The 26,018-nt window shown below is 39.7% G+C and overlaps 2 protein-coding genes across 8 annotated transcripts in view; one reads left to right on the top strand and one right to left on the bottom strand.

Moving 5' to 3' along the window:
* Positions 1 to 9,367, bottom strand: part of ORC3 (origin recognition complex subunit 3) — a 44,482-nt gene extending 35,115 nt beyond the window's left edge. For 2 of the 4 annotated variants that reach the window (XM_062608346.1, XM_062608347.1), the window contains exons 1-3: positions 9,251 to 9,367; positions 6,680 to 6,734; positions 3,925 to 4,022 (exon numbers count right to left, since the gene is read on the bottom strand). In XM_062608346.1, the coding sequence (XP_062464330.1) occupies positions 3,925 to 4,022; positions 6,680 to 6,734; positions 9,251 to 9,274 (177 nt within the window). In that variant the 5' untranslated portion in view covers positions 9,275 to 9,367. Of the gene's footprint in view, positions 1 to 3,924; positions 4,023 to 6,679; positions 6,741 to 9,250 lie in introns of those variants that run through there. The other 2 variants (XM_062608348.1, XM_062608349.1) reach the window with 1 other exon arrangement.
* Positions 9,368 to 9,465: 98 nt separating this feature from the next.
* Positions 9,466 to 26,018, top strand: part of RARS2 (arginyl-tRNA synthetase 2, mitochondrial) — a 35,855-nt gene continuing 19,302 nt past the window's right edge. For 3 of the 4 annotated variants that reach the window (XM_062608355.1, XM_062608354.1, XM_062608356.1), the window contains exons 1-10: positions 9,466 to 9,602; positions 10,284 to 10,357; positions 10,891 to 10,996; positions 11,948 to 12,031; positions 12,941 to 13,038; positions 14,120 to 14,175; positions 15,708 to 15,791; positions 19,439 to 19,515; positions 23,266 to 23,421; positions 25,344 to 25,450. In XM_062608355.1, coding sequence (XP_062464339.1) covers positions 9,564 to 9,602; positions 10,284 to 10,357; positions 10,891 to 10,996; positions 11,948 to 12,031; positions 12,941 to 13,038; positions 14,120 to 14,175; positions 15,708 to 15,791; positions 19,439 to 19,515; positions 23,266 to 23,421; positions 25,344 to 25,450 — 881 coding nt within the window. In that variant the 5' untranslated portion in view covers positions 9,466 to 9,563. Of the gene's footprint in view, positions 9,603 to 9,710; positions 9,865 to 10,283; positions 10,358 to 10,890; positions 10,997 to 11,947; positions 12,032 to 12,940; positions 13,039 to 14,119; positions 14,176 to 15,707; positions 15,792 to 19,438; positions 19,516 to 23,265; positions 23,422 to 25,343; positions 25,451 to 26,018 lie in introns of those variants that run through there. The other variant, XM_062608357.1, reaches the window with a different exon arrangement.

The raw sequence follows: 26,018 nt of genomic DNA, 5'->3' as shown, positions 1-26,018 counted from the left end.
TTTAATCCTCAAAACTCCAGGGTAAAGTTTTAAGTAACACTAAGTTTTCCTGTGAACTATAAACATGTTAATTTATTCACTGTGTGGCAAACACAGCCATTTCCAATCTTGGAACTTCTGGTCAAATGCCTCAAGTTGGAAAGCAGATGAGCTGAACTGTGTTGTCACTCCACAAGCTTCAAAGGAGGAAAAAAAACAACATCTGACAAAGTGTAAGTGACAGAGGAGGAATGAAACAATATAATTAGTTTATGGAAGAATGTTCATGAAAATTGCTATTATTGTCTTTTGGCTTACAAAACATTTTTTTTTGAGAGATTTACATGAGAGCAAACATTCAGTCTCTCCAAATCTAATTCAGGATCAAAGGAGAAAAAACAAAACAAAAGAAAAAAGAAAGTATTAAGTATGTTTTATAGGGAAAAATGCATAACTGCTACATTTGCTACACTGTCTTTTGCCCTTCAGGATAATTTTCATATGAGAATAAGTATACATAGGAATATATAGAAAGGTGAGAGAAAACAGGGAAAGATAAAACTTTTAAAAGGAGACACAGTGGCAGAACTATGTATTTCTTGAATTATGTATGTGCCTTTGAAAATCCATCTCTAATCCAAGGTATTCCTTCTGCTAGAACACACAAAAAAGCATCCCTGTACTCTCAAGTTCAGCATATCAATATATAGTCTAGAACACAGATGTTAAAAACTGGATTAAACCCCTGCCCCCAATAAAATCATCAAGGAAGTGACATAATACAGCAGTGAACCTGAATTTAAACTAAGTAGCAAAGGCCATTCCTAGCAGCATTGATGAGACAGCTATCAAAGGAGTTAAGGGGACATCTCCAGGAGACTGCGCATGATGCCTGCTCAAAAACTTGAGCTCCATTTCCATTATACATAGGAGTTCCTCTTGCTCTCCTGATAAAACTGTACACAAAGTATTCTTAGTCTTTTCACCCTCTGCTTATTATAAAATATTCTTCTAGCCTTTCTGATGTGATTGTGCACCTCTGAGCTCCCACATGGTAAATTCTACGGCAACTCAGAAGAAACTGTAACATGGCACTTTAAAAAGAAGAATTTACACCATCAGCTTTATAACAGCATCTTAACACCTCCTGTATTACCACACCTCCTCTGAGCTGCTTCTTCGAAAGCCATCAGACCTTGAGCTTCTTCTGATCATTACTGCACATGTTTTCACTAAGCTGTCCTAAACAATAACCTGAATCCTTACTAAGCATGGTTACATTATATATTATTTCTTCCAACGCACACTTGTGAAGACAGAATTCAGGCTGCCACAGCACTACATATTTACAAAGTTTTCTTAAAATCCACCACCGGTCTTTTCTCACCAAAACAAACTTGCTATGGCACTACTTTGGTAGTGTTGCAGAAAGCATGCCAGGCAGCACTGCATCTCAAGGGACCAGCTCATTTACTTGGACGGACCAGCTCATTTACTTGGACGACATTGCTTACTCTGGCAAAGTCATAATGAAAGTTCAGTTCCTGCTGCTACACTAGGTTTGGTTAAGATTATCTATTGTGTGGTCTGAAAACCATTATTGGCACATTAGAGCTAAAATTACCATATTATAAGCCCTATACTTAGGCTTTTGTTTCTAACCAGAATCCAGGTAGGCTGGCAATTGGAATTCCTCACCATATAGGAAAGGAATGTTTGTGAAAGCCTTTGATGAGATGCATCATAATAAGAACATCTGCAAGACCATTGGTGGCAACAAGGGTCAAAACTGGTTTACCTTGCAATACTGAAAACAGGAAAGGTCCAAAATCCACCTTCCAAAAAATTAAGGACAGTTTCTGCAGTTTTTGCCAACTTTTCATGTTGTGAGAAGCCTGAAAGAATGTCACAAGCAGATGACAGATGGTGCTGCTACAATCACAGCACAGTTTTATGATGGACATACAAAGGTCAAGAGTGCTCCACAACAAAGTGCCTGCAGGTAAAATCCTCTTCACTCTTCAACACCTCAAGTAGATATCAAAGACTGGGAAAACACCAGCACAAGCACATGGTCTGCCAATAAGTTGTCACATAACAGTGCCCTGGCAAAAACTTCATAGACCATCCTCTAAGTTCCCTTAGCACACTACCAGAACCCCTAGAATAAAAGTCCAAACCAGCAAGCCATCTGCTTCCCAAGTATTCTGCCACAGCTCAGGCTTACTACACCAGTTTGAAAGTTTATAAGAAAGAAAATCCTGACTGGATAAAGCTCCCACCTACCTGGTCTGACCTCACAGATGATGCTGTTATGAACAGGAGTTCAGACTAGACTTTCAACCTGAATTATCACATTATTTTAGATGCAAGAACAATCATCAGCCCCAAGTTTGCCAACAGCAGGATAAAAAGATGGCAATTCAAAACTTGAGAGAAAAAATATCAGATACCCCTGTAGCTGGATAAAGAAAATTCTACATATAGCAGGCAACCTGCCTTTGGGCAAATCAAACTCTAAGGCAAAGTCCCTATCAATTTGTCAATGTAGGATGAACTGTCTTCCATCAGGAGGAGGAATAGCAGAATAAAGTATGTGGCAAACTCCTAGCAGCCTCAGAGAAAACAAGGGTAGGAGATTAGAACAAGAAAGAACAATGATTTTCCAGAGGGCAATGACTCTGTGCTTCTGAGTGATTAAGGGATTCCACTATGATGGGCTGTGCCTGCTGCTCTGGAAAATATCCTTGCAGTGCACTAGGGAAAAAATCCCAACACTTCTCCAGCCTGAAAATCCTGTAGCCACTGTTGGTAGTGTAGAAGCATTATCTCAAAAGCCTTGACAACACTGTGCCAAAGAAAGACCCAAGGAAAGGTCTTCCAGAAGTAGCTACAGAATGCCATCTTCCCTGTAGTCCACTTTGTAGTTGACAAGGCAGTTTCTGGTGCAGCTGTCAACATTACTGGCAATGCTGGCAGCTAACCTGTCAAGCTGAAGCCGTTGCCAGGAATTTACCCAATATGCCTTCACAAACTTCTGTTCATTCTCTATAAGCAGCTTTGTACAGCCTGGCTAGTTATGGTTTGAAAAGGGTGTTGACTAGTCAAAGGGAGCTGGATCATGGAATAGCAGGAACAGAATTAAAGGAATTTATGAGTTTAGCCCAAGGGTCCAGGTTTTAAGCTACATCCAGCTGGCTTCTACTTTATATCCCAAAACAAACTTTGGAAAAAAAAAAAATTCTCATAGTGTCTAGAGCCCAACAGCAGGCAAAGGAATATGGAATACTTGCCCAGAATCCTTGACACTGAATAGAGGAGGAAATCCCTGCTGTACGGAAGCAACTACTCATACCATAATGCAAGCCAGCTGGCTATAGGGACACAACAGCAGCATGCCATCTAACACACAACACTTAGGAGGACGCAGTTCAGTATGAAATTAACTCCGATCCCCATCAGATAACCCCACTGACACTATCTGAACTAATTCAATAGACTATACTTGCAGCTGTGTCATTCAGTATTTGACATGGGTGCAACTCTTAAGTCGCATAAATCCACTGTGAATTCTAGGCTGCTATGACCTCTGTAACGCTGAGCTCAAGAGCAGCCTAAAATCCTCAGAGGGCTGGCAAGCATGTAACTGAATTGAAGGTAGAGAACAGCAGTATGCCAGGAATTAATAAAAAGGACTATTAGAAGAAGCAGTTTGAAGCATTAAAAGCATGTAGTTCTGTGGCTAAAGGTAATGTTTAATTGATGGATTTATTATCACTCTTTTATATTCTGGACAGCAATTTCAGCCTCAGTCAGTACTTCTGGGCCTTTTACTGCTTTAGCTAATCACCCTTTTAAGTGTGTAAAAAAACATCTCTAGAAGCAAAGCAAAGAAGCATTATTAGAAATGCAAAACACCGCTTTAGTATGTGGTATAACACTCACCTCTGTTTCCAATTTGATCTGATTCCATAACGACTGACAAGTATCAAACCGCAACTCACTATCCTCCGAATCATTTTTTCCTTCTCTGAAATGGACAGCTAGAAAGAGAAAGCAAAGGCAAGCACAAATGAGATTATTGAAACAAAACATTTTCTGCTAACAAGAAAATGAAGCATCTGGCTGAAAAAAGAACATCTTAAAATACATATATATCTGAGGGAGATAACATTTCTCTTAACCAGTTAATTAACTGCTGGTATCTGACAGAATAAGCATGGGAACAAGCAGAATCTGTTACCCAGATATGCAAGCAAAAGGTAAACTGGCTTCCATCTCAAGTCCCACATGAGCTAAAGGCTAAATCAGAGCAAAGAGCCTTTATTATTAAAATAAAAATTAAAAATAAATCTTTCCCTTGCTTCAGAAAGTTTTGTGTGTCTCTTTCACCTATTAAATATTCAGTCCTCCTTTACCATTACAGCCAGATATGAATCATAAAGGCTTGCAAGAACAGACACATGAAAACTCCTTCTGTTCCGCAGGGAAGATGCAGATAACACCAATACCTGAAAATAATACGGTATACTGGGAAAGGACTGTCAGCTTACATGAAATGTATTTATTTTTAAATACATTTAACTGACACAACTATGCCAACAAAACTTTTAAGCACAAACTAGGCCTACATTTCTGGCTCACCTCGAAATTGCATCTCACTTCTATACACACTCTTCATGGAAAAAAAAAAAAAAAAGGAGAATCAGACCCTTTTTGCTAAAACAGTGTCTTGGCACATTTTCTGAATACATCTGGCTTCCCAGGTGCTGCTCTGCCTCACAGATGTGAGTACAGAAATTCTCCACCAGCTTCCAACCAAGGAGAAACAACCGAGCTGGGAATAAAACTGAAGACTGAACGGAAACTTGCATAACTGAGTGAGCTTTTTCTTGACATTTTTCCTCACATTTTTCCTCCCATACTCACACAGTTTACGTTTCCCTTAAAAAAAAAAAAAAAAAAAAAAAGGAATGGCTTGCAACCATTCTTCTCCTCCCAGCATACATTTAGCAGGCCTGGGGTAGGTTTAAAGCCTCACTAATACCACCTGGAAGCACACAAAAAACTGAAGGCGAAGTAAAATAGCCTGTTAACTGTTGCTATGCAGCAACATTAAATATAACGATTACTTTTTCTAGGCATATGCATATAAAAAAAAATTAATTTGCTATCCACTACTGTCCATTTGGTGGCCATTCAATGAAGCATCAGTGTCAGACCGATCTCTAGGAAAGAACCAGTTGATGGGCATGTTCAGTCTCCCAAAGCATTAAAATCACCCCAAACAGCTCTGTAAATGAAGAACAAGAGGCGCTTCTTACCCTCTGTTTTCATTGTCTCCCCTGACACCTCACTTGTATGCCTAAGGAAAAAATCACTTAAAATACATAACCCATTCTGATTACACAGGTCATAGGCTTTTCAGCTGAAGGAAATCACATTACAGGTAATATACCACATCCTACTGGTATATTAGGATCTTGGCAAATACATATATATTACCAAAACTCAAGCTATAGGTGCAAATGTGCACAGAAGGCCTTTCGTGGGGTGCAAGAGCACTATCAACCAGTGATGCTGTGAAGCTTCACAACTGAAACCTCACACTCAACAGGTTTGGGCTTCCAAACCTTTAATGATGCACATCAAAGCACTGATTATTTAGAACACCATTCTAACCAACTGCTGTGAGCAGCCAAACTAGTTCACCTCTGCCTTTCATTTAGGGCAGTTCAGTAAAATTTATTTTTCTATCTTAAAGCATTTGCTAACATGTTTAGCAGGATCTACCCAAGCATTGCTAACCTTGCAAAAATTAAAACATAATATCCAGTAAGGGGTAAAATTTCAATATGGTTTAAGTGCATAGGTCTTGGTTGTTGCTTTACTCATTTGCGATGACTTGGAATGACAGCCTGAATTCTGTTTTCCTGACACTCATTTCCTAAGCTACAGATGTGCCAACTCTCACAGAAAATAATTTTAGATTACTTTTAAAGCAGGTGATACAATAAGTAATGAATGAGCCTGTGGTGATGTCCACAAAAATCTGGCCTTATGACTTTCCTCTCCACTTTTTTTATACAAATTGTCATACCTTTTGACAGCTCTGGTTATGCCAAAAGTTTAACCTGGGAATAAGAAGGGTAAGTTTCCTAACCAAGTCTCTAACAGCAACTATTTAAGCAGCAGTATTTGTGGCTCCAATAAGAGTTAGTCCTGTTCAGTCTTCCTCAAATGACAAGAAACCTGTATATACTGCATATAGGCTGGAGAAAATATATGTAACAAATGCTAGTGGACAGAAGCCATGGGATCTTTCTTTTCTCAAGAAACTGAAGCAAACAACCCAGCATATGATGAGACTTAAGAATGGGATATCATTTCTAACTCCCATATCTTAAAGGTGGCTCACTCAGATAAACAATTTGCCAGTAAACAATTTACTGGTCATACGGAAAGGAGTTCTCTTGTTAAAAAATAGTGCAGAGACAAAGACAGCTATTCAATCTTTATTGCTGAAGATTAAAAAAAACATATTTACACTAGCCAACAGTTTCCTGGGGTTCCTCAGAAGAAATGAGTTTTCAGCAATATCGACATCAAGGAGCAACAAAAATCCTCAAGCAGCTATGACAGAAATCAATCAGATGTGGTGAACCTGGAAGCACAGAAATGAATATCAAAATGCACTGACCTGCTTTCTGAGACACCCTTCTCTTCTTGGGACTTGGTTTAAAAACAAAGCAGCCCTAGAGAATAGCAAAAAAAAAATATCAACTTCAATATGAACATCAATCTGTCAGGCCACTTTATTCTCCTTTAATTTCAGTGCTCCATTAAACCAACAATTGGAACTGAACTATCAGCATCTTAAGGATATTGATTTGCATGTTGCCCCTTTATATTCCTGCTTCAAGCTGAAAGCCCCATGGGAACAGTATCCCAGCTTATTTGGGAGGAACATTTTCATCTTCCCATTATGTTCTTCAATTCAACCATCAACTAGAACAGCAGCAGAGTCTTTAAATGTCTGATAACCTCCAACAGGTTTAGAATTAAGAGGAAATGATTCCCTGGGGACACACCAATAGAGTTTACTCAGTACAATTTCAGTTAAAAACAACAACAACAAAAAAGGCAAGAGACCAAGATGCATAGAAAAGGTGATCTAGAAAAATGCAGTGAGTATTAATAAGTTACTTAGAGAAGCTAATGACGCACCCTAGCTACAGAGGACAAGGGCATCTCAACTTGAAAAAGTAAAGATGTTTAGAAGCAGAATGACAAATGGTTTGGAAAAGGTTCAGGCAAATAAAAACCTTGGCTCCAAGGAAGCCCTCCAGATAGAATTCATCTCCCAGATGGATCCATCTCATCACAAAGGAGGAAGATATAAAGCACAAGAATCAAGCTTTTAATTCTGGGAAGATTTTTTTAATTTTCTTCTAGAAAATCTGAAATGTTTTTCCCCATCTTCTTAAAAATTTTCTCTTTTGAAGGGTTATAATGATTTCTTATGTATCAGAAAATATAAGCATTCCCCAACTGTAGCTGTACACCAAGAGGGAATGAAACACACAAGTATTCTAGAGAGATAAACAGACTGACTGAGTCCTGTGTTTCTCAATCAAGATGCTTATACAAGCAACGACTGCAAAACTCAGCCTAGGATAGTTCAGTAACTGCATAATAATTGACCTAGTGAAACTAAAACTCCAGAGGTATATTTAATTTTGATCACAGGCACTACTTTGTTGGGTGACTTTGAAGATGATATTTTCTTTCTTAAGCAAGTAAGAGACTGCAATAAAACACTAATAAGAATATTGGCTTCCTCTGAAAAACAGCCTTATGAATTGCAGATGCCTTCAGATAATTTACACGTTACAACATATATTAACAACCATCTAAAACCAGCTGGACAAAAGTTGTGGCTGTTCTACAGATCCTAAACACTCTGGAACAATTTCACTACACACAACATGTCAGAACAGTAACTTGAGACTTGGCACAACTGGAGTTGGCCAAAATAACTATAAATCATATATATAAAAAAATTGGTTGGGACCTGTCTTGTTCAACATCTTCGTTGCTGACATGGACAGCTGGGATTGAGTGCGCCCTCAGCAAGTTTGCTGATGACACCAAGCTGTGTGGTTCGGTTGATACCCTGGAGGGAAGGAATGCCATCCAGAGGGACCTTGACACTCTTGTGAGGTGGGCTGATGCCAGCCTCATGAAGTTTAACCATGCCAAGTGCAAGGTCCTACACGTGGGTCGGAGCAATCCCAGGCATAGCCACAGGTTGGGCAACAACTACCTAGTTAAAGGCAACAGCCATTTTTTTTTAAGGGAAATCCACCTGTTTTGAATTTTCACTTTGGAAGTACTTCCCTTTACTCCTGAAAGTAATAACTAGCAACTTCCATATCAAAGGATAGAGCTGCACACCGCGATTCAGTGCAAAACAATAAGGGATAGGAGTATTCCAATTATAAAATGCATCCTTCTGCTGCAAGCCACTGCTATTGCCCATTATAGCATCAAGTGAGACAGAACATAAATTAAACACTCCAATACAACATTTTCAGTCTCACTACGTATTTACACCCTGATGAATGCCCTGTGTCTACTACCAACCCAACTACAGGCCAGATAAAAGTCTTCAGCTCATAAATATCAAGGCAATAATAGATATTAAATATTACTTGTGAGTAACAGCACTTCTGCTTTTATTTCTCCATAGTACTGAGGAGAGATGCGTGTTTCAAAGTGGCAGCAAGCAATGCCAACAGACTCAAGCCAGAAGTGACAATACCTACAGCCACAGCACTGCTGTGAGGTTTACTTCGAGTACGAGCGTTTTTAGTGTGCTAACAGGACAGACGAGCAGGGCAGGAGGGTTGACTGCCTGCTGTGAGGAGAAAAAAAGGTAAAACGGGACCGAGCGGGCACCAGGGCACGGATGAAGAGCCGCCAAGACCTGACACAGCAGGGATGGGGCAGACGGGAGCCTGGGCACAGGGAATGAGAGCAGCGGATGAGGACAGGAGACAGAACAACCGCAGATCGCGACAAAGGGACAGGGTAGCTCCCTCAGTACCCGCACAGCCGCGCTCTTCCTCACGGTGCTCGGCCCGGCTCGGCCCGGCCCGGTGCAGTGCCAGGGCAGGAGCGAACCCGGAGACCGCCCCGCGCACCCGGAGCCACGACAGTGGGAGCCCCATGCTTCCCTTTTCCCCTTTCCTTTCCGCTTTCCCCTCACCTTGGAGACGGAACACGTGCTCATGTCGCCCCTCTCGCACCACAAACACACACAGTACCGGACGCACTGCCCCGCCGCCAACGGTACAGCCCGCGCACGCGCACCGCGGGAACGCCCCCCCCCGCTTCCCAGTGGAACACTCCCCCGGCGCAGCGAAGCAACCCCCTCTGCCTCTGCGCTCCTCCTCCGAGCGAAAGGGGACCAATGCACTCTCCCACCCCTGTCCTGAGAATGGTACGACCCAGCCCGCCCCTAGGCGGGCTGAAACGGGCGGGGAAGGGGTAGGTGTGACCTTCCGCCTGGAGGTACAGCTATGGCGGCGTGTACCTTTCGGAGGAGCATCGCTTCCCAGGTACGCGGCTCCCTCCCTCGGCTTGCGCGGAGGCAGGGGTGCGCCGTAACCGAGACGTCCCCTTCATGCCCTTAACCAGACCCCACACACATACTTCCTCCAGGCGTCTTATAGTGGGTCCGGCCCGCTGCCACAGGGGCTCGGTGTGGGCTTCCTATCGCTGCCGCGCTCCGCCCCTGGGCGGCCGCTGTCTCCTGGCGGCCTTACACGCCACCAGGCCCGCACCGGGCTGCAGGTTCCCCTGCCCATAGGGTTTAAACCCGTGAGTTCCGGGGACTCGTTCCCTTGGCAAGAAACCAGCCTTTAGTAGCTTAATTAGTGAGGCCCTCGCATGGTCTGGGCCTTCTTGTCCCCCGTTTACTGGGCGCCGGATAAGCCAAGGAGTAGAGACAAGTTAGTAAAGGCAAGCGGGGGTTTGTTGGGATCCTTGATGCGGGAAAGTAAGCAAACAAGCAAAAAGCCATATGTGGTGTTTGGTTTTGCTTCTCTAAGGTTCCTTTAACTTTTATTTGGTCTGTATTGCATATTGTTTATAATAGCTAATAAGTGTTTGCCTTTTTATTGGGGTTGAAACTTGCTTTCAAACATAAATGATGCATCCCCCATGAGCATTTAAACAGGGAGCAGTGTTCTTGGATCTTGTTTTTGCTTAAGCCACTTTGTTCTTTCTTTCAAATTTAGCTTTCAAAGGTTTTGGATCTGCCACCAGAAAATTTAATAAAGTCCATATCTGCAGTTCCTGTATCCAAAAAACGGTAGCGTTTACATTTTATCTTACAACATCATATTTTATTGTTGTGTTTGTTATTGCAAGAGCTTAACAAGACATAGGGGAAAGAAATTCAGGAAAAACCCAAACCTAAGCTAATATGCCAATCCAAATAGAAGAAAAATGAAATCTAATAAAATAGCTGTATTTTTTCAAGCAAGCAAGCTTGAAATTAATACAATTGCTGAAATATGGTCAGTGCTTGAATGGCAAATGTTTCAGCATTAACGATCTGAATGTGAAATTGCTTAGAACCAATGTAAAGTTATAAAGTTTTTTTTCAGTGTCCTGCTTGAGGGTTTTAATGATGTTAGGAAATAAACTGCATTTATGAACGAGCATAACTGTTGTTTATTCTGAGATGGTGTTCTCATCATATTTACTTTCTGTTTGTATTGGAGCAGAGGTAATGTTTGGCCTTCAGTCTCAGCTTTGTAAACGTAGTGAACTTTCGGGTATCTCTGTCTGGCAAGTAGGCTCGATTCAACAGGGATTTTGGTATGTTCCTTTGTTTTTCAGGCATGTTGCTGATTTCCAGCTTTCCGTTGCTTCTGTAACAGAAGACAGCTCTAGTGAGAGCTTCGCACAAGACCTTCATCTTCAAGCTCAGAAGCTAGCTGAAAGGGTATGCTAGTGCATTTGAATCATATATTTATGCAATAATGAACTTACAGGTGTTAACAAGCACTGTATGGTAAATAGTCTTCTTTCTCCAAAGCATCTCTGTGGGTCAGGGTAGTTGAATGATTGCATCTATTGTAACTGTACACAGAATCTTCAGAAGGATTTTGAAAAGTGGTTTTAGTTAAACTTCTTGTGAAATTATTGTTTTCAAACAGTTTGAGAGTAAATAATACTGTTGAAGTCAGGAAGATATCTAAAGGGTATGCTGTGGTCTGTAATGTTGCCCAACACTTGAGAAAGAAATAGAATATGCAGTGGCTTAGAAAACCAAAGACTGCAAAATCCAGCACTAGAATGGCAGCAGATAAATATATCCCCTGTTTGTGGGACAGACAGGCCAGACTTTCAAATCCCAGAGGTACAGCCAAAAGTTATAAAACAACTTAGAGATGATCTAGAGCCATAAAATAATTCAGTTTGGAAGGGACCTCAAGAAGTTACCTGTTCCCGTCTCCTCCTTAGTGTAGGTTGTTGAGGATTTTCAGATGAGGTTGCTGAGGGCTTTTGAAATCCTATCAGGTGTTGAAAGCTTCCAAGGATTTGACATCTTCCCTAGGCAATCTGTTCCAATGACTGTTACGATACGGTAACATTGTTTTTCCGTGTGTCTAGTCTGTCACTTTAAAACTGGCTGCTGTTCCCACTGTTGAGAAAGCTGCAAGTTGTCTCTCCTTTATTGTTTGTGGCTCATTAAAATAGATCTGGGACATTTAGACCTACACCTTTACGTGGAAAAACAATTGTAACAGTAAAGAAGAACATCAGCATAAGCCTATTGGTTTGAACCAATCACAAATAAATAACATTTAATGTATTGATTTTTATAGTGGATTGAATTACAGTTTTCCAGTTTACCAGTTTTCATCCAATTTGTTTTGCTTTGTTCCTTTAGCTAAAATGTGATGCTGTTGTGAGTGAAATCAGTACTGGTCCAGGAACAGTGAACTTCACGATAAACAGGGAATTATTAGCAAAGGTGAGTACTGTATTTCAGGTGCATTAAAGTAAAAATATATTCCTCAGTATAAAACTATAGATGTTTACTGTTTTAGAAATGTATTTTCTATATAAGACTGTCTTTTGTAAGTTCACAAGGATCCCTTAGATATCTTGTTATATAGGTCTAAACTTACAAAAGTTTATCCTTGTGACAAAACAATGTCTACCATTCACTGATAATCATTTAATGATAATTCATTTAAGTTTTTCATTAGGTATTTATAGTCAGTCTATTTTGATAAGAACATAATAGCTGCCTATTCTACTGCAAGAGTAGTTTCAGTGGTAAATTTTATTCATGGATTTTACAAGTTGCTTTATCTTGTAGGAATTCTAGACAGTTTATTGATTCAAGCAAAACGGTGTGTTTGGCCTAGTGGAGTTTTGCTGGAAAAAGTATGGAATTAGGACACATAATTTTGCATTATGTCACTGAGGAGAGAGTAGGATGTAAGACCTAGCTGTAACTTTCACTGATAAGAATAGGTCCATGGGTAGATATGATGATTTATGTGTATGTCTAACTTACCTTCTTTGGTACTGTAATAAGAACAGAGTTAAAGTTTTTTCTACATGTGCTGTTCCTATTCCTTTTTTTTTTCAAGTAGAAGAATTTTAAAGCTTGGATTTTCGCCAAAAACTCTGCCTATAACTTCTCCAACTTTTTTAACTGATCAGATACAGCTTTCAAAAGATAGGGACGTTTTCATCTGCACAGGTGATGTTGCTTGCTTGGCAGATCAGCTATCTAATTGCTATTGTGAATAAAAGCTCTGGGATCAGTCTCTTGCATGTTTGGGAAAAAGTTTTCCTGATAAAGCTTTCTGGTTTTGAAAAATACTTCCTAGTTTTAAATGATAATTTTTCAATCTTCCTTGTGGTTTAGACTGTGTTACAGCAGGTGTTGAAAGATGGCTCAGAGTATGGAGTAAAAAGTGAACTTTTCTCTACAGTGCCTAGACAAAAAGCGGTAATTGAGTTCAGGTAAGGACATGTGATGAGTCCTTTGAGGAAACTGCCTTGTCTGCTGATTGATATTTATTGCTGTAATGTATGATGCCTGTGAAATGAAACCGTATTTACAGTGTTATATTCAGCTGTATTTGATACAAGTAGAATATAAGTTATATTTAGGAAATCGAGTTCTTTTTCCCAGAATACTTTTTTGGTCTTTACCGAGTTCATGTATAAGTGTCCTGCACTAAGAATATTCTCATTAAGTGCATAATAGCAGTCAGTTTTTCAGTAGGTTCCCTTTATTTTGTTATCAAGAAACATGACCTGAATTTTCAGCCACTAACCCATTTCTTTTTTCCCCTTAATACATTCCTCCGTGGCTGGGGAAAGCACATGGACAAATGCCTGGCTATCTTGCTAAATCTTCTCAGTTGCTGCCCCCTAAAGTGCTATCCAGTGCAGTTTTGCTTACAGTCACCTGCACATGAAATGAAAAGTGGCTGACCTCTTTATGTAAAAATATTTTTGTTCACTTATACTCCCTTTGCAGACTTTGGTAGTCACAGAAAGTGAGCACTTTGTTTCCATTTGGAGGGTGTATTTCCATAGCTGAACTTCCATTTTATTATCCAGGGCAAACAATTGTGGGTACAGTTGTGGGGTGTTTTTTCTTTGGGGTGGGGTATTGTTGGTAGAAGATCATGTGATTTTTAGTTACTGGTTCTTGTACATGATATAATACACAGTACCTGTCCTGGTGTTAGATATATCTCTAATAAAGGTGTGGGGAGAAAGACCCGTATGTCCAAAACATGTAAAAAGTGAGAAGGTAGTGCAAGTTCAAGTATAGTTGGGGTTTGGGGGTTCTTTTATTGTGGGGTTGTTTGCGGGTTTTTTTCCCCTACAACACTGGTTCTTAACTGATACTGGAGGAAAAGCTGGTGGGATAGGAAAATTTGCTGTGTAGAGCAGAAGTTAAATCAGAGAATTTTAAGGGAAAATTGAAAATGGTGGTTTTATTTCAGTTCTCCCATATTTCAGGAGTTGAACTTGGCTATCTGGCAGTCTTGTACATTGAACTAACATTATTTATGAAAATCTATTACAGCTCCCCTAATATTGCCAAAAAGTTTCACATAGGACATTTGCGATCCACAATAATAGGTAAGGATGCATCTAACTGCTTCCTGAAGAGGCTTCTTTGTTTTCCTGTTCCACTTGATGGGGAACACTTCTAACCTTTCACTCTTCTAGTGGAGTGGCTATGTCAGGCTCAAGTTGCTAATTAAAAACCTTTTGCTCATTATGCAGTGAATAAAAGAGCATAGTGTGGTGCTGGCAGATTTATTAAGTCACAGGTAATATAGTTTTATGACTGTGAACATTAAACAAAGTAGTTTAAAATTATTCTACAAAATTGCCTGGGGCAGTTTTCATTGAGGTGTTATGAGAGTCCTTTGAATTTTGAATTTCCAATTTGCACTGGACTACAGAGCAGTCAGATGGTTATGTCTTGGTAGGTGCCTTGCAAAAAGCTTGCTTTTATATGTTAATTACTTTATGCCAGTGTTACTAATACAGTTGCTGTAATTTGTAATGGAATAATTAATAAATTTATGGTGCGCTGCTCTAATGGCATATGGAAAATATTATTTCTCCTTTCCCTCTCTCACAATAAAAACTAGTAGGTTGGGTTATTAGCAGAAGATCCTGCAGCGGCTAATAATGTGTTGGGTTTTAATTATATTGAATGTAGAGTTATTAATTACATAAAGTTAATAATTCAGCCTCTTCATGGACTGATAGGTGACTGAAATTACATATTTTGGCCTTTTTATATTCCATTCTGGACCCTTTGCTATAGAAAAAAAATCTCTACTTTCAAAAATAGTTCTGTAGATCAATGCTATTGTTCAGTCCAATAGTAAGAGGGGGAATTGGCTATAGAGAATGGAATTGAAAGTAATTTCAAGCTACACTATGATGTTATAATAGCAACAGTTGCAGAGAAACCTTTCTGCATTCTTTTACATCAGTATTGTAATTAAAGGTACCCTTGAAGAATAGGAAAACAGAGAAAGGGATATAGGTATTTCTTCTTTGTAGTTCTATGGTTGTAGCTAATCTTGGGAGAAAGATGAAGGTTTTTTTTTTGTAGTAACAGAATCAAGATTACATGCTTATGTGATATGGTAAGTTTGGAGCATACCAGTCACCCAGTGTGTTAAGTGCAGAGCTCAATACTGTCCAGCAGTATTTAGAGATTCAGGACTTGATGTTCTCTACTGTCACGGTTAACAGCAGTTGTTGAATTTGAATACTTGCTTAACTTCCTGGTATGAGGTTACCTGACTGTGATGGGAGTTATGTATACTCACCAATTATATACTTGTGAGAGTACAAGACGACTTTAAAAAGTGTTTTTTTTGTATTCATTTACTTTTCAGTATGTACATGCACATACATGTCTATGTTTTTATCACTGTTGCATGAGACACTTTATGGCATCTTTCAAATGCACTGCCTTTCTTTTCCTGCTCACAATACTACTGCTTTTAGTTGCGAGTAGTTCATCCAATTGTTTTTCCTCTTGCTTTTGAATATAGATCATACAAAACCAGAAAACTGTTTTGTTGGAATGAGAGACTACCTGCAACTGAATAATAATAATACCACCAATTTTGTCTCCTTACTAGGGAATTTTATAGCAAATCTCAAAGTTGCACTGGGACATGAAGTAATCAGAATGAATTACCTTGGTGACTGGGGCATGCAATTCGGTATGTTTTAATACCTGTTTTCCTGTTCTCTTTTCTACTGTATATTATGGTCTAGATTTCCAGCCTTGGGTTTTGCAGGTCAAATTGAATTCACTCTGGGCTCATAAAGAGTAATATTGTGTTTCCTTGCATGTACTGTAGAGTTAATCTCCTTAAAGTAGGAACGAAACAATCCAGACTGATTCACCAGCAGCATGACCTATACTGCTGTACAAGAAATGACAGAAGGAAATTTGTCCTCTGTCCCTCAGTAGCTCCTCTCTCAGATTACATATATGTAATTTGGGGTTTATTTTTAAAGGGCAGTATAAATATTTTGAGCGTGCTGGTTAGACGTTTGGAGCTCTCACAGCTCAGCAGACTTCTGTTGCTGCCTCCAGACAAAACGTGTGCATATTACCATAGCTGTTGCCTGTCTGCTGTGATACTGTCTTATTCAGATTTTGCATGTGGAAGAGCTGTAGAAAAGTAAGCTTGCTAACTTACTTATGCCACACCTCTACACAACAATAGAATAATTGGAACAAAATGTATGGTTTATATTAGGTTGTCTTTGTGTTTGTATGTTTTCGTTATCTGTTTTTTTTTTGTTGTTGTTCCCTCTAGAAACTACTTCATTATTCATAGAGCATAATTACCTCCCACAGCAACTGTATTTTGGCAGGTTGAGACTTGGGGAGTCTGTATCTTTAAAGATACACCAACACTTCCCCCAGGATATTCAGTTTCCTTTAAAATGTAGCAATAGAGGGGTGGGTAGGTGGAGAATATGCAAGTGAATAGGCCCTAGAAGACTACTGATCTTGCATGCATATGCATTTGCATGCACACACATACACACTCCCACCTCATCTGAAATGTCCACCAAAAAAGTGAGGACTGAAAAATCCTCTCGTGTGCAGCCTAGCATAGCTTGATATTTATTGCCTGGCCAGAGATCATTTGTGTCTGACTGCTAGATCTCTAAATACTCCTCTTATGTGACAGTTGATTAATCCCTAGAATTCACAACTTTATTGATTTCTGTTGTTAATATTGCAATTTGAACTGATCCACAATCTCTCCTTTTCCAGTTTGTCCCCAAAAGCTGTTTTTGACATATCTGTAGGCATTAAAAAAAGGCTGTTGTGCCCAGTTCTTCATTTTTGAAAGGTGGGACACCTGTGAACACTATAAAACTCCTGCACATCTTTTGCAGTAGGTTCTGAAAACGGTGTCTGCATGTTTATTTTTAAATAGCAAACACAAAGTGCAGTATGTACTAAGTCGCCACTTTAGCTCATTCCAGCCCAGTTTCACTGGTACTGCTGTGCATGGGGACATTAATGAATCCATTTTATGAACAGAGCTGGGTTAAAAATTTAGCATAAATACCCCACATCTACCCTATTTGTGTATTCAGGTTCGTCAGCATAGATAACCTAACTGAAATATATTCAGTTCCACCTATTCTCCTTCAAGAGTAAATTCACTGGGTTTAGACAATAGAGAATAACATTCTTATGACTGTGAGAGCAGCAACAGAGTATTTTTTTCCCTTGTTAATTTATTTCCTCCACAACTCATCCTTTCCGATTCTGTTTCTGATCAAGCAGTAGTTTTTAGCAGAGCTTTGCTTCACTTAGGATTTATTTCATAGGAATTGAATGCAGAATGACTTTTTCTAAAATTCAGTAAATTTCATCATTGTGTATTTCATTCATTTTTGCCCTTTAGACATGATTTGATGGCTATGCTGTTGTATAACGAATGTGGCAATGACAATTAAGCAGTGAAATGCAATATGGTTAAAGGGCTTTTCAGCTGACCTCATTTATTCTGTCTTTGAAAAATTATACTCCTAAAATCTGAATATCAGGAATTTCACGTGTTTTCATACAAAGTTTCCTGAAGGTATAAAGATCACAATGCCTGCTGTTTACATGTGTACCTGTTGTGCAGCACGCAACTGTTAGAATAATGCTTTTGACCTAGTAGTTCCAAGTGTTTCTTTTACAACGGGTGCTCTTTATTTGGGCTGGCTCAGCTCACATATGTGACAGGTTTTATAACGAGTAATATAGCCATGCTTCACAAAATCGTAGCATAGCATTTTATTATAATGGTCCTTTCCCAGAAGCAGTGCTATAATTAATGATCTGTAAAAATTTCTGTTACAACTCCTATTGTCAAATATTTTAAAATAATAATAATTGAAAACATATTTTGCTGAAACATGGCAGAGAAGTCCTCAACCTTTAGGAAGTTTTAGGGCAGGTTTCTTAAGGTAACGAATCTTATGCAATCGTACTATCTGTCCATCTGTCTTCCTGTCACTCTCTCCTAATAAATGTTGAACCCATTGGCCAACTTCAGCCGGATCTGACAAAGAAAAATGTCTCAGAGAACAAATTTCTTCTGGTATTGTGACAGTTGGCAGCTGAGTAAGGGTAGGAATACAATGTAATGCCTTCTGGGAGAGAAAGTTAACTTCTGTGTTTAGCCTACCGGCTAATCAGTCAGCACATCTAAGTTGGAATCAGTCCCAACACATGCTGCATCTTGCCGATAATTGGAAAGTATAACGAGAGCTGGGGATAGTTTGGGGAAGACAGGAATGTGTGGAAGGATGTGTTTGGGTAGAATAAAAACTGTCAGGCTTGCTAGGTGCTGGAGTCTGAAGCCAGCACTTAAAAGTGGAATGTGTAGGTATGCTAATATCCAAGAGAGATCATTAGGAAATCAAGCTCTCATTGCTCATAGAACAAGCTGTCCTTAAAGAAACTCCATTTAGATAGGATTAGACTAATCTTATTTGCTAAATCCTAACATGTTTTTCTTACCTAAGTCTGGCACGGCTCCTACTGCACTCAGTGTTTCCAAGAGGGGAAGTTCTTGAGACAGTGCTGCTTGTTTAGTTGCAGAGTGGTTTTCAAAGCATACCTATTCTTCAGATGCTGTTTTCACATCAGTCCTGGTCCTTGTCAGCTCAAAGGAATGAGCTGCTTAAAAGCAGCCTCAGATAATCTTAGGAGGCAGCAGGGTTAATATTGCTAGATTATTGAAGGAGTTAATGAGCTCTTTTGATTTAGATTGTGGTTTGGGTTTGTTGCCCTTTCAGATAGCTTTCAAAAAGTGCTGAAACCAAATTGGATATGTGGAAAGAGCTGCATATTCTCAGCGTTCAGCAAAAAGTTCCCTTGAAAATACTGTATGTGTGGTATGTGGAATACCACATTGTGTCCCAGTATTGTCCTTGAAATGAGAATACTATTAAGGGAGGAAGCAAAACAAGGAGTTTTGAGCATGTTCTGTTACTGGACAGTTGCCACTGTATTGCTTCTCACTTATTTAATGTGTAAAACATTGTTGTCTCTGCAAGTCCAGAAACATAAATTCCATTTATGAGGAGTTGAAAAATCAACATAGTATTTCTTACTAGTTTCTAGCTATTATAGTTTCAGGGGTTTATCATGCAGTGGAAAAAAGGTTATGCTTTTGATTTGTTGTGGGTTTTGTTGTTGTTGGTTTTGTTTTTTTTTTTCTAGCATACACCATCATATTGTTCAAAAAAGGCATTTGTTTTATTATGTACAGTGTTAAGACTAGACTTCAACAAAACAATACTCTGGGCTGTTGTCTAACTCTGTATTTAATTGTAATTCAAGGCTTATTGGGTGTTGGTTTCCAGTGCTTTGGCAACAAAGAAAAGCTAAAATCCAGTCCTTTGCAACATCTTTTTGAGGTAAGTTCAGCTAGGCATTTCAGAGGATGGTCCATTTAACTTGGTTGTCAATTTTGTATAGAATGCTATGCAGGGTCGTGATGAGACTCATGTTGGATTTAAACAACCATACTTGAAGGAGCAGTGCTAGCCTGAGCCATGGCAGGAGAGAGTTTTCACTTGCCTATGGCAGCAGAGATAGGGTTCATTAGGCTGAAAAATACCTCCCATAAAGGAGGTAATCGTATGGGTACTTAGGTTGCATTGATTGCTGCTACTACCAGCTGGCTTGACTGCTATCAGCCATCTTAACTGGCCTAGGGGACCACTGAGTTCACTGAGGTGACTGCAGTGGAAATGGAGTCTCGCATCAGATGCTATAGTATGTGGTTACCAAAGTTGCATGTATGGTGTAAAAATCTTCTTCTTGTTAGTGTTTTTAGAATACATAATACTTAATTTCCGTTGCTCAGTACACAATTAATTGGGCAAAAGGATCTTTAAAGCATTTTGTATCTAATATGGAGACTTATTTGGAGAAGAGATTGTCATTCCGGAGTAATGTGCTGGCTCTGCAGAATGCTCTTCTTTCTTCCATCAGTGTGAAAGAGCCAGAAGGATTAGGAGGTGCAGTTTCTGCTGACAAGCATTCAGGGAATGCCTTCCAGCTGTAGGGAGGACTGTTTCATTTCAGGAGGTTGCTCTTTTGGTTGCCCACCATGCTCACCAGCATATATTTCTCAAATATTCCTAATTTCTAACTGTTCAGCTGCATCCCTATTTTGTATAAAATACCAAGATGTTTCAAAGTGCTGGATTTTTTTCTGCTTTTGTGTGAAATTAATATTTCCTGTAGTTCATTTGAAAAAGAAAATTTCCACACGTCTCATATAAATGAATGCATAGGCAAATGCACCTTTTCAAACAGCTTTGCTCCTTTTGCGTTATTTTTGCTTTATAACGGCAAAGATTTGAGGCAGGGGGGTGTTAGAATGTACAAAGCTGCTGAGCAAGGGTTAAATTTCCTGTTTAAATTTCTTTCTTGTGGCAGAACTAAGCAAACGTTAATCTTTGAGGCTTGTCAGCAGAACTGCCTCTAAATCTCTAGAAGTCTTGGGGCATAAAAGGAAGGGGAAAAGTTCAAGATTTTTGCTGTGGAAGCTTTTCCTTTTCTTTCTTTTTTTCCTTTAATAGGCAGAACCCACTTGAGCAAGGTATTGTTGGCAGACTCCCTGTCTGAACATTGCAGGAGTGAAGTTTTTAGGATTATTTAGTTTTTATCAAGATTGTAAGGATTTGGGGATCAAAACTCATACAAAGACTTAAGAGTTAAACAGCTGTGAACTATTTGGGTCAAAATACATGGTGTAACCACTAGTTATTTAATTGCTTTTACACAGTACTTTTAAAACCACTTCTGTGGGCATTCAAGATGCTACATATGGAATGCAAGGAATTGTTGTCTGGGTAAATATTTGGCCTTTAGATATAAAGGACTGTGTTAATGAACAGCAGAGCCCAATTTGCTGTACAGAGGCAAAGTTAGCTAGTACAAGAGTTTGTAATGCTTTTAGCAAACTGACAGTGCCTACATGTGCATCTGGCCAAATGTTGACATTCATATGCTTGATTTGAGCCACTGAATGGCTGAATTTTATATCAATATACACCCTACGTTCATGAGGTAATAGACAATTTTTAAAGCTGCTGGAAATAATTGTTGCTCATTGATAGAAGTGATTTTACTTTTGGCTGGTGTTGTATTTTTACCTGTTTTTAAAAAGTATTTTAATTAGTAAATAATTTTCTTGGGTTTTAAGTAGGGCTTAAAGTCTTGTCTCACATGGTATTATTGCACGTTGTTGAATTGTTTTGGTATGGAAATCATAATGTGGGCCTGCTTTGATAACATTCTTGCCTATCGAACATTAGGATGAGTACAATGCTTCACCTTGAAGGATGAAACTTGCTTACTTTCACAATGTCTAATACATTACTGTTATATCTGAAGTAGAGAAATTATACTAGCAGGGTATATGTTTATTTATGAGCATGTGTTAGTATGGGTATAGAGCACCATAAGTAAGTGGCTTTTGGATCAGAACTGGGTTTCTAGCTAGGACTTTGCTGCTTCAGCTGCCATGTCACTTTTAGGTAGTGCAGTTGTTATAAATATGAACTTTGTGGTCCTCTGAGGAAAAGTCTCTAATTTAAAAATCTGTGATGGTTTCCCTTTCACAGTATCACAGTATCACAGTATGCTAGAGATTGGAAGGGATCTCGAAAGATCATCTAGTCCAATCCCCCTGCCAGAGCAGGAACAACTAGATAGTGTTACACAGGAATGTGTCCAGGCGGGTTTTCAATGTCTCCAGGGAAGGAGACTCCACAACCTCCCTGGGCAGCCTGTTCCAGTGTTCCGTCACCCTCACTGAGAAGAAGTTTCTTCTCAAGTTTAAGTGGAACCGCTTGTGTTCCAGTTTGCACCCATTACCCCTTGTCCTATCATTGTTTGCCACTGAGTAGAGCCTGGCTCCATCCTCGTGACACTCCCCCTTTATATATTTATAGACACTTATAAGGTCACCCCTCAGTCTCCTCTTCTCCAAACTATAGAGACCCAGCTCCCTCAGTCTTTCCTCATAAGGGAGATGCTCCACTCCCCTAATCATCTTTGTTGCCCTTCGGTGGACTCTCTCCAGCAGCTCCCTGTCCTTCTTGAACTGAGGGGCCCAGAACTGGGCACAATATTCCAGATGGGGTCTCACCAGGGCAGAGTAGAGGGGAAGGAGGACCTCTCTCGACCTACTAACCACCCCCCTTCTAATACACCCCAGGATGCCATTGGCCTTCTTAGCCACAAGGGCACAGTGTTGGCTCATGGTCATCCTGTCGTCCACTAGGACCCCCAGGTCCCTCTCCCCTACACTGCTCTCTAACAGGTCGTTTCCCAACCTATACTGGAACCTGGGGTTGTTCCTGCCCAGATGCAGGACTCTACACTTTCCCTTGTTATATTTCATCCAGTTATTCCCTGCCCAACTCTCCAGCCTGTCCAGGTCTCACTGGATGGCAGCACAGCCTTCTGGCGTGTCAGCCACTCCTCCCAGCTTAGTGTCATCAGCAAACTTGCTGATAGTACAATCAATTCCCTCATATAAATCATTGATGAATATATTAAATAATACTGGTCCCAGTACTGACCCTTGAGGCACTCCACTAGTTACAGGCCTCCAACTAGACTCAGCCCCATAGACTACAACTCTCTGGCTTCTCTCCTTCAGCCAGTTTGCAGTCCACCTCACTACCTGATCATCCAGTCCACACTTCCTCAATTTAGCCGTGAGGATGCTGTGGGAGACTGTGTCAAATGCTTTGCTGAAGTCAAGGTAGACCACATCCACCGCTCTGCCATCATCCATCCACTGTGTTATTTCCTCATAAAAGGAATTTATTTCATGCATAAATTAGTTCTTCCGTGTTCTGCTGCTGCAGTTGCTTCAAGGTTATGAAGAGGACAATAACAATAGCAATAAGGAATTTTTATGACATTATTCTTGTTTCAGGATAAGCTGCACATCTTCCTATTGGAGTTTGGACTACTCATTTGTCCTTTAAATGGGAAATGTATTGCTTTAAGATGTCTTTAAAATTTTGAAATTACAAATGTCATCTTTAAATGAATTTGTATTGTTCTTGTAGAACTCTGAATATATTTACTGGAGGAGAGGATTATACTTCTTCAACATTTTCAGTGCCATTATATTTTAGGTGTATGTGCAGATTAACAAAGAAGCAGATGATGAAAACGTGAAAAAGCTGGCTAAGGATTTCTTTAGAAAACTGGAAGAACATGATGAGCAGACCTTGTCACTTTGGAAACAATTTAGAGACTTCAGTATTGAGGAATACATCCGAATTTATCAGGTACAAATCATCCACCACTTTTTCTATGTTGTTGGTAAAATGGTCTTTTGTTATCTATTGTTCCATCAATCTACTTGACAGTGCACAGCACCTTTTCATCCAAGAGGCTGACAAGCAGTGAACTGACTTAGGAACAGAGGTTGCTGTAATGTTGTCAATTCATTGCTTTTCCAGTAAACTTTACAATGTTGTGGGAAAGATGTTTCCCAGTATTCCAGGTTATGCCTCATTCTATTTGGAAAAAGCACAGTAGTTGATTTAACATCCAAACAGCCCATCACTTTAGTTGTTGACACCCTGGATACATTTTATTGAATGGAGTCCATGTAATTGGCCCTTAGACTAATTCTCCCTTCTTAGAAGCCATGAAGCCGGGAGTATGGTGCTGAGCAACAAAGTAAATCAGTATTAGATAAATGTTGTTCAGTTTTGCCTTATCTTTGAAGTTAGCAGCAACCCACTAACCCTAACTGTTCCCATGCAATAAATTTTATTAGGAGATAACTATTTTCACATTTCTGATATAATGTTATAATGCAGAGCTGTGTATGTTGTGTATTAAATCAAGCGTAAGAAATTATGGCAGCAGGAGTTTACAGTAGTAATCAGTGCATAAATTACCTGCAGGTTGAGTTGAGCTAATATACAGCCATCTGTTGCATACTGTAATCTCAAGAATCAAGCCAGCGTCCACTGTTTTGTGGTAGATATTTGTGCCACTGCCCACAGAATCTTATGAGAATTTGGGAAACAGGAGTGAGAACACCTTCTGTCACTGAATCCAGTTTCTTAGTATTAATACTCTATAGTCTTACTCAAGAACCAACTGAATCTGTCTGAAAACAAGCGCATGTTTTTCTTTCCCACATTCTTGCTATGAAATTCTGGAATGAGTGCCCAGTTTTATTGGACTTAGACACTTTTCCTAACTTGCAGCTCCAAAGAACTTATGACTTGTTTTATACCACTTCTTTCTTTTAGTATTATTCTTTACTTAAAACTGCACTTTTCCATTTCCTTCCTCTTGGTATATTTGTGGAAATTGGTCATGTCTTCTTTCATCCTTGATTGTAAAGTTAAGAGAGAAGTGGCCAGCCCCTTCCTCAGTAATCCAGATTGCTTGGCTGTGCTTTAATTTCTTCCCTGAAGCATATCACTGGGTTCGTGCCAAGTACTGTAAATTAAGATCTCCTAGGTGAGAGCTCCTCTGTAATCCTAGTGGAAATCTGACCTGACAGGTTAATGGGGTACTGGGCTGTGCATGCAGCTGCATCATGATGGTCACTCCTCATTGATCACATAATGGCTGGCACAGCTGGATCTTTCCCAGCTCTGTTCAAACTAGTAAGTATCAAGCTATTGGACTGACAGTTTTGTTGCCCTCAGTTAAGCAACTTGTCTTTTGTACTACTATATTTCAGACAGTTTTGACAGTTAAGGTCATCCTATCTCTCCTAGGTGTACCCTCAGCCTTCCTAATAATGGTGATGTCTGTATGCTCAGCAATGCTCGTGAGCAACTCCTGCTTTGTAAAATGTCTGTTAGTGTCCTTTTAAAATAAGACTGGTTTCATGTCTAAGCAGCAACTCTGCAGTCCAGTGGTTTGCCTCCAGCACAGCAAGTTAGAGACCTACCTCGGAATTTTTGCACTAATTGCTGTATCCAGTTTATGCCTAATTTCTCATGAACATTATATCCCACACCGTTTATTCAACTGAGGGACATTAATTCTAATGCAGAAATGGATGAAATCAAAACCCAAACATCCTTTCCTTTTGGCCAGTGAAGCGACATTTCCTGGAATAAAATTGATTTTTGCACTCTGTGTGACCTGTGACACAAACTACATCTGACATAATTGGAAGAAATTAGCCTCATTCTTAACAATGTCATCCTTCTTTGATATTCTTGGAACTTTGCAGCGTCTAGGAGTGCACTTTGATGAATATTCCGGAGAGTCATTTTACCAGGAGAAGTCCCAGGAAGTTCTAAAGATGTTGGAAGATAAAGGACTCCTTCAGAAAACAGTGTATGAACTCATTATTCCATTTATTGGTGTAGTTTACTTAACATCTCAGTTGCATTTCAAATGAGATATTGACGAGTGAGGTTTGTACCTAATCTAAGGGGTAGAGTTTTCTTTAGATGGTTTTGGTAGCTGTTTTAGTGGAACACCAATAGGATTTGTGCTGTTAGTGAAAAATTAAGTTTGAATTTTCTGTGGCTAGCACAGCAGCCTGCCCATGATAAAGCAGGTACAAAGACAGTGTTCAACTCCTAATGGCCTTTTAGGCTGTTAATCAGTTTGGTAGCTGCATGTGCCATTTAACAAGCAGAGTTAGGCAAGATTCTTGCCTCGAAGGAGCTGCCTGGCTGAACTGGGACAGAAGCTGTAGTCATGGAATGCACCAGAATGTGGGCAGGCTGCTCTCTGGCATCCACACTGGTGACAACAAACCCAGAGGAATGGTTTTCAAAAAGATTTAAAGGAGATGGTTATTCAAATAAAAGTATGAGATTGTCAGGGGCGGGGGGTGTTCCGTTGCAATAGGCTTTGTTTTTGTTGCCTTAACTGAACTTACCTGCATATTGGATCT

The sequence above is a fragment of the Pezoporus occidentalis genome, unplaced genomic scaffold, assembly GCF_034315485.1.
Source record: "Pezoporus occidentalis ecotype Australia unplaced genomic scaffold, CSIRO_AGI_Poc_V1 ctg13, whole genome shotgun sequence".
Lineage (NCBI taxonomy): Eukaryota > Metazoa > Chordata > Aves > Psittaciformes > Psittacidae > Pezoporus > Pezoporus occidentalis.
This window is presented reverse-complemented; position numbering and strand designations above follow the sequence as displayed.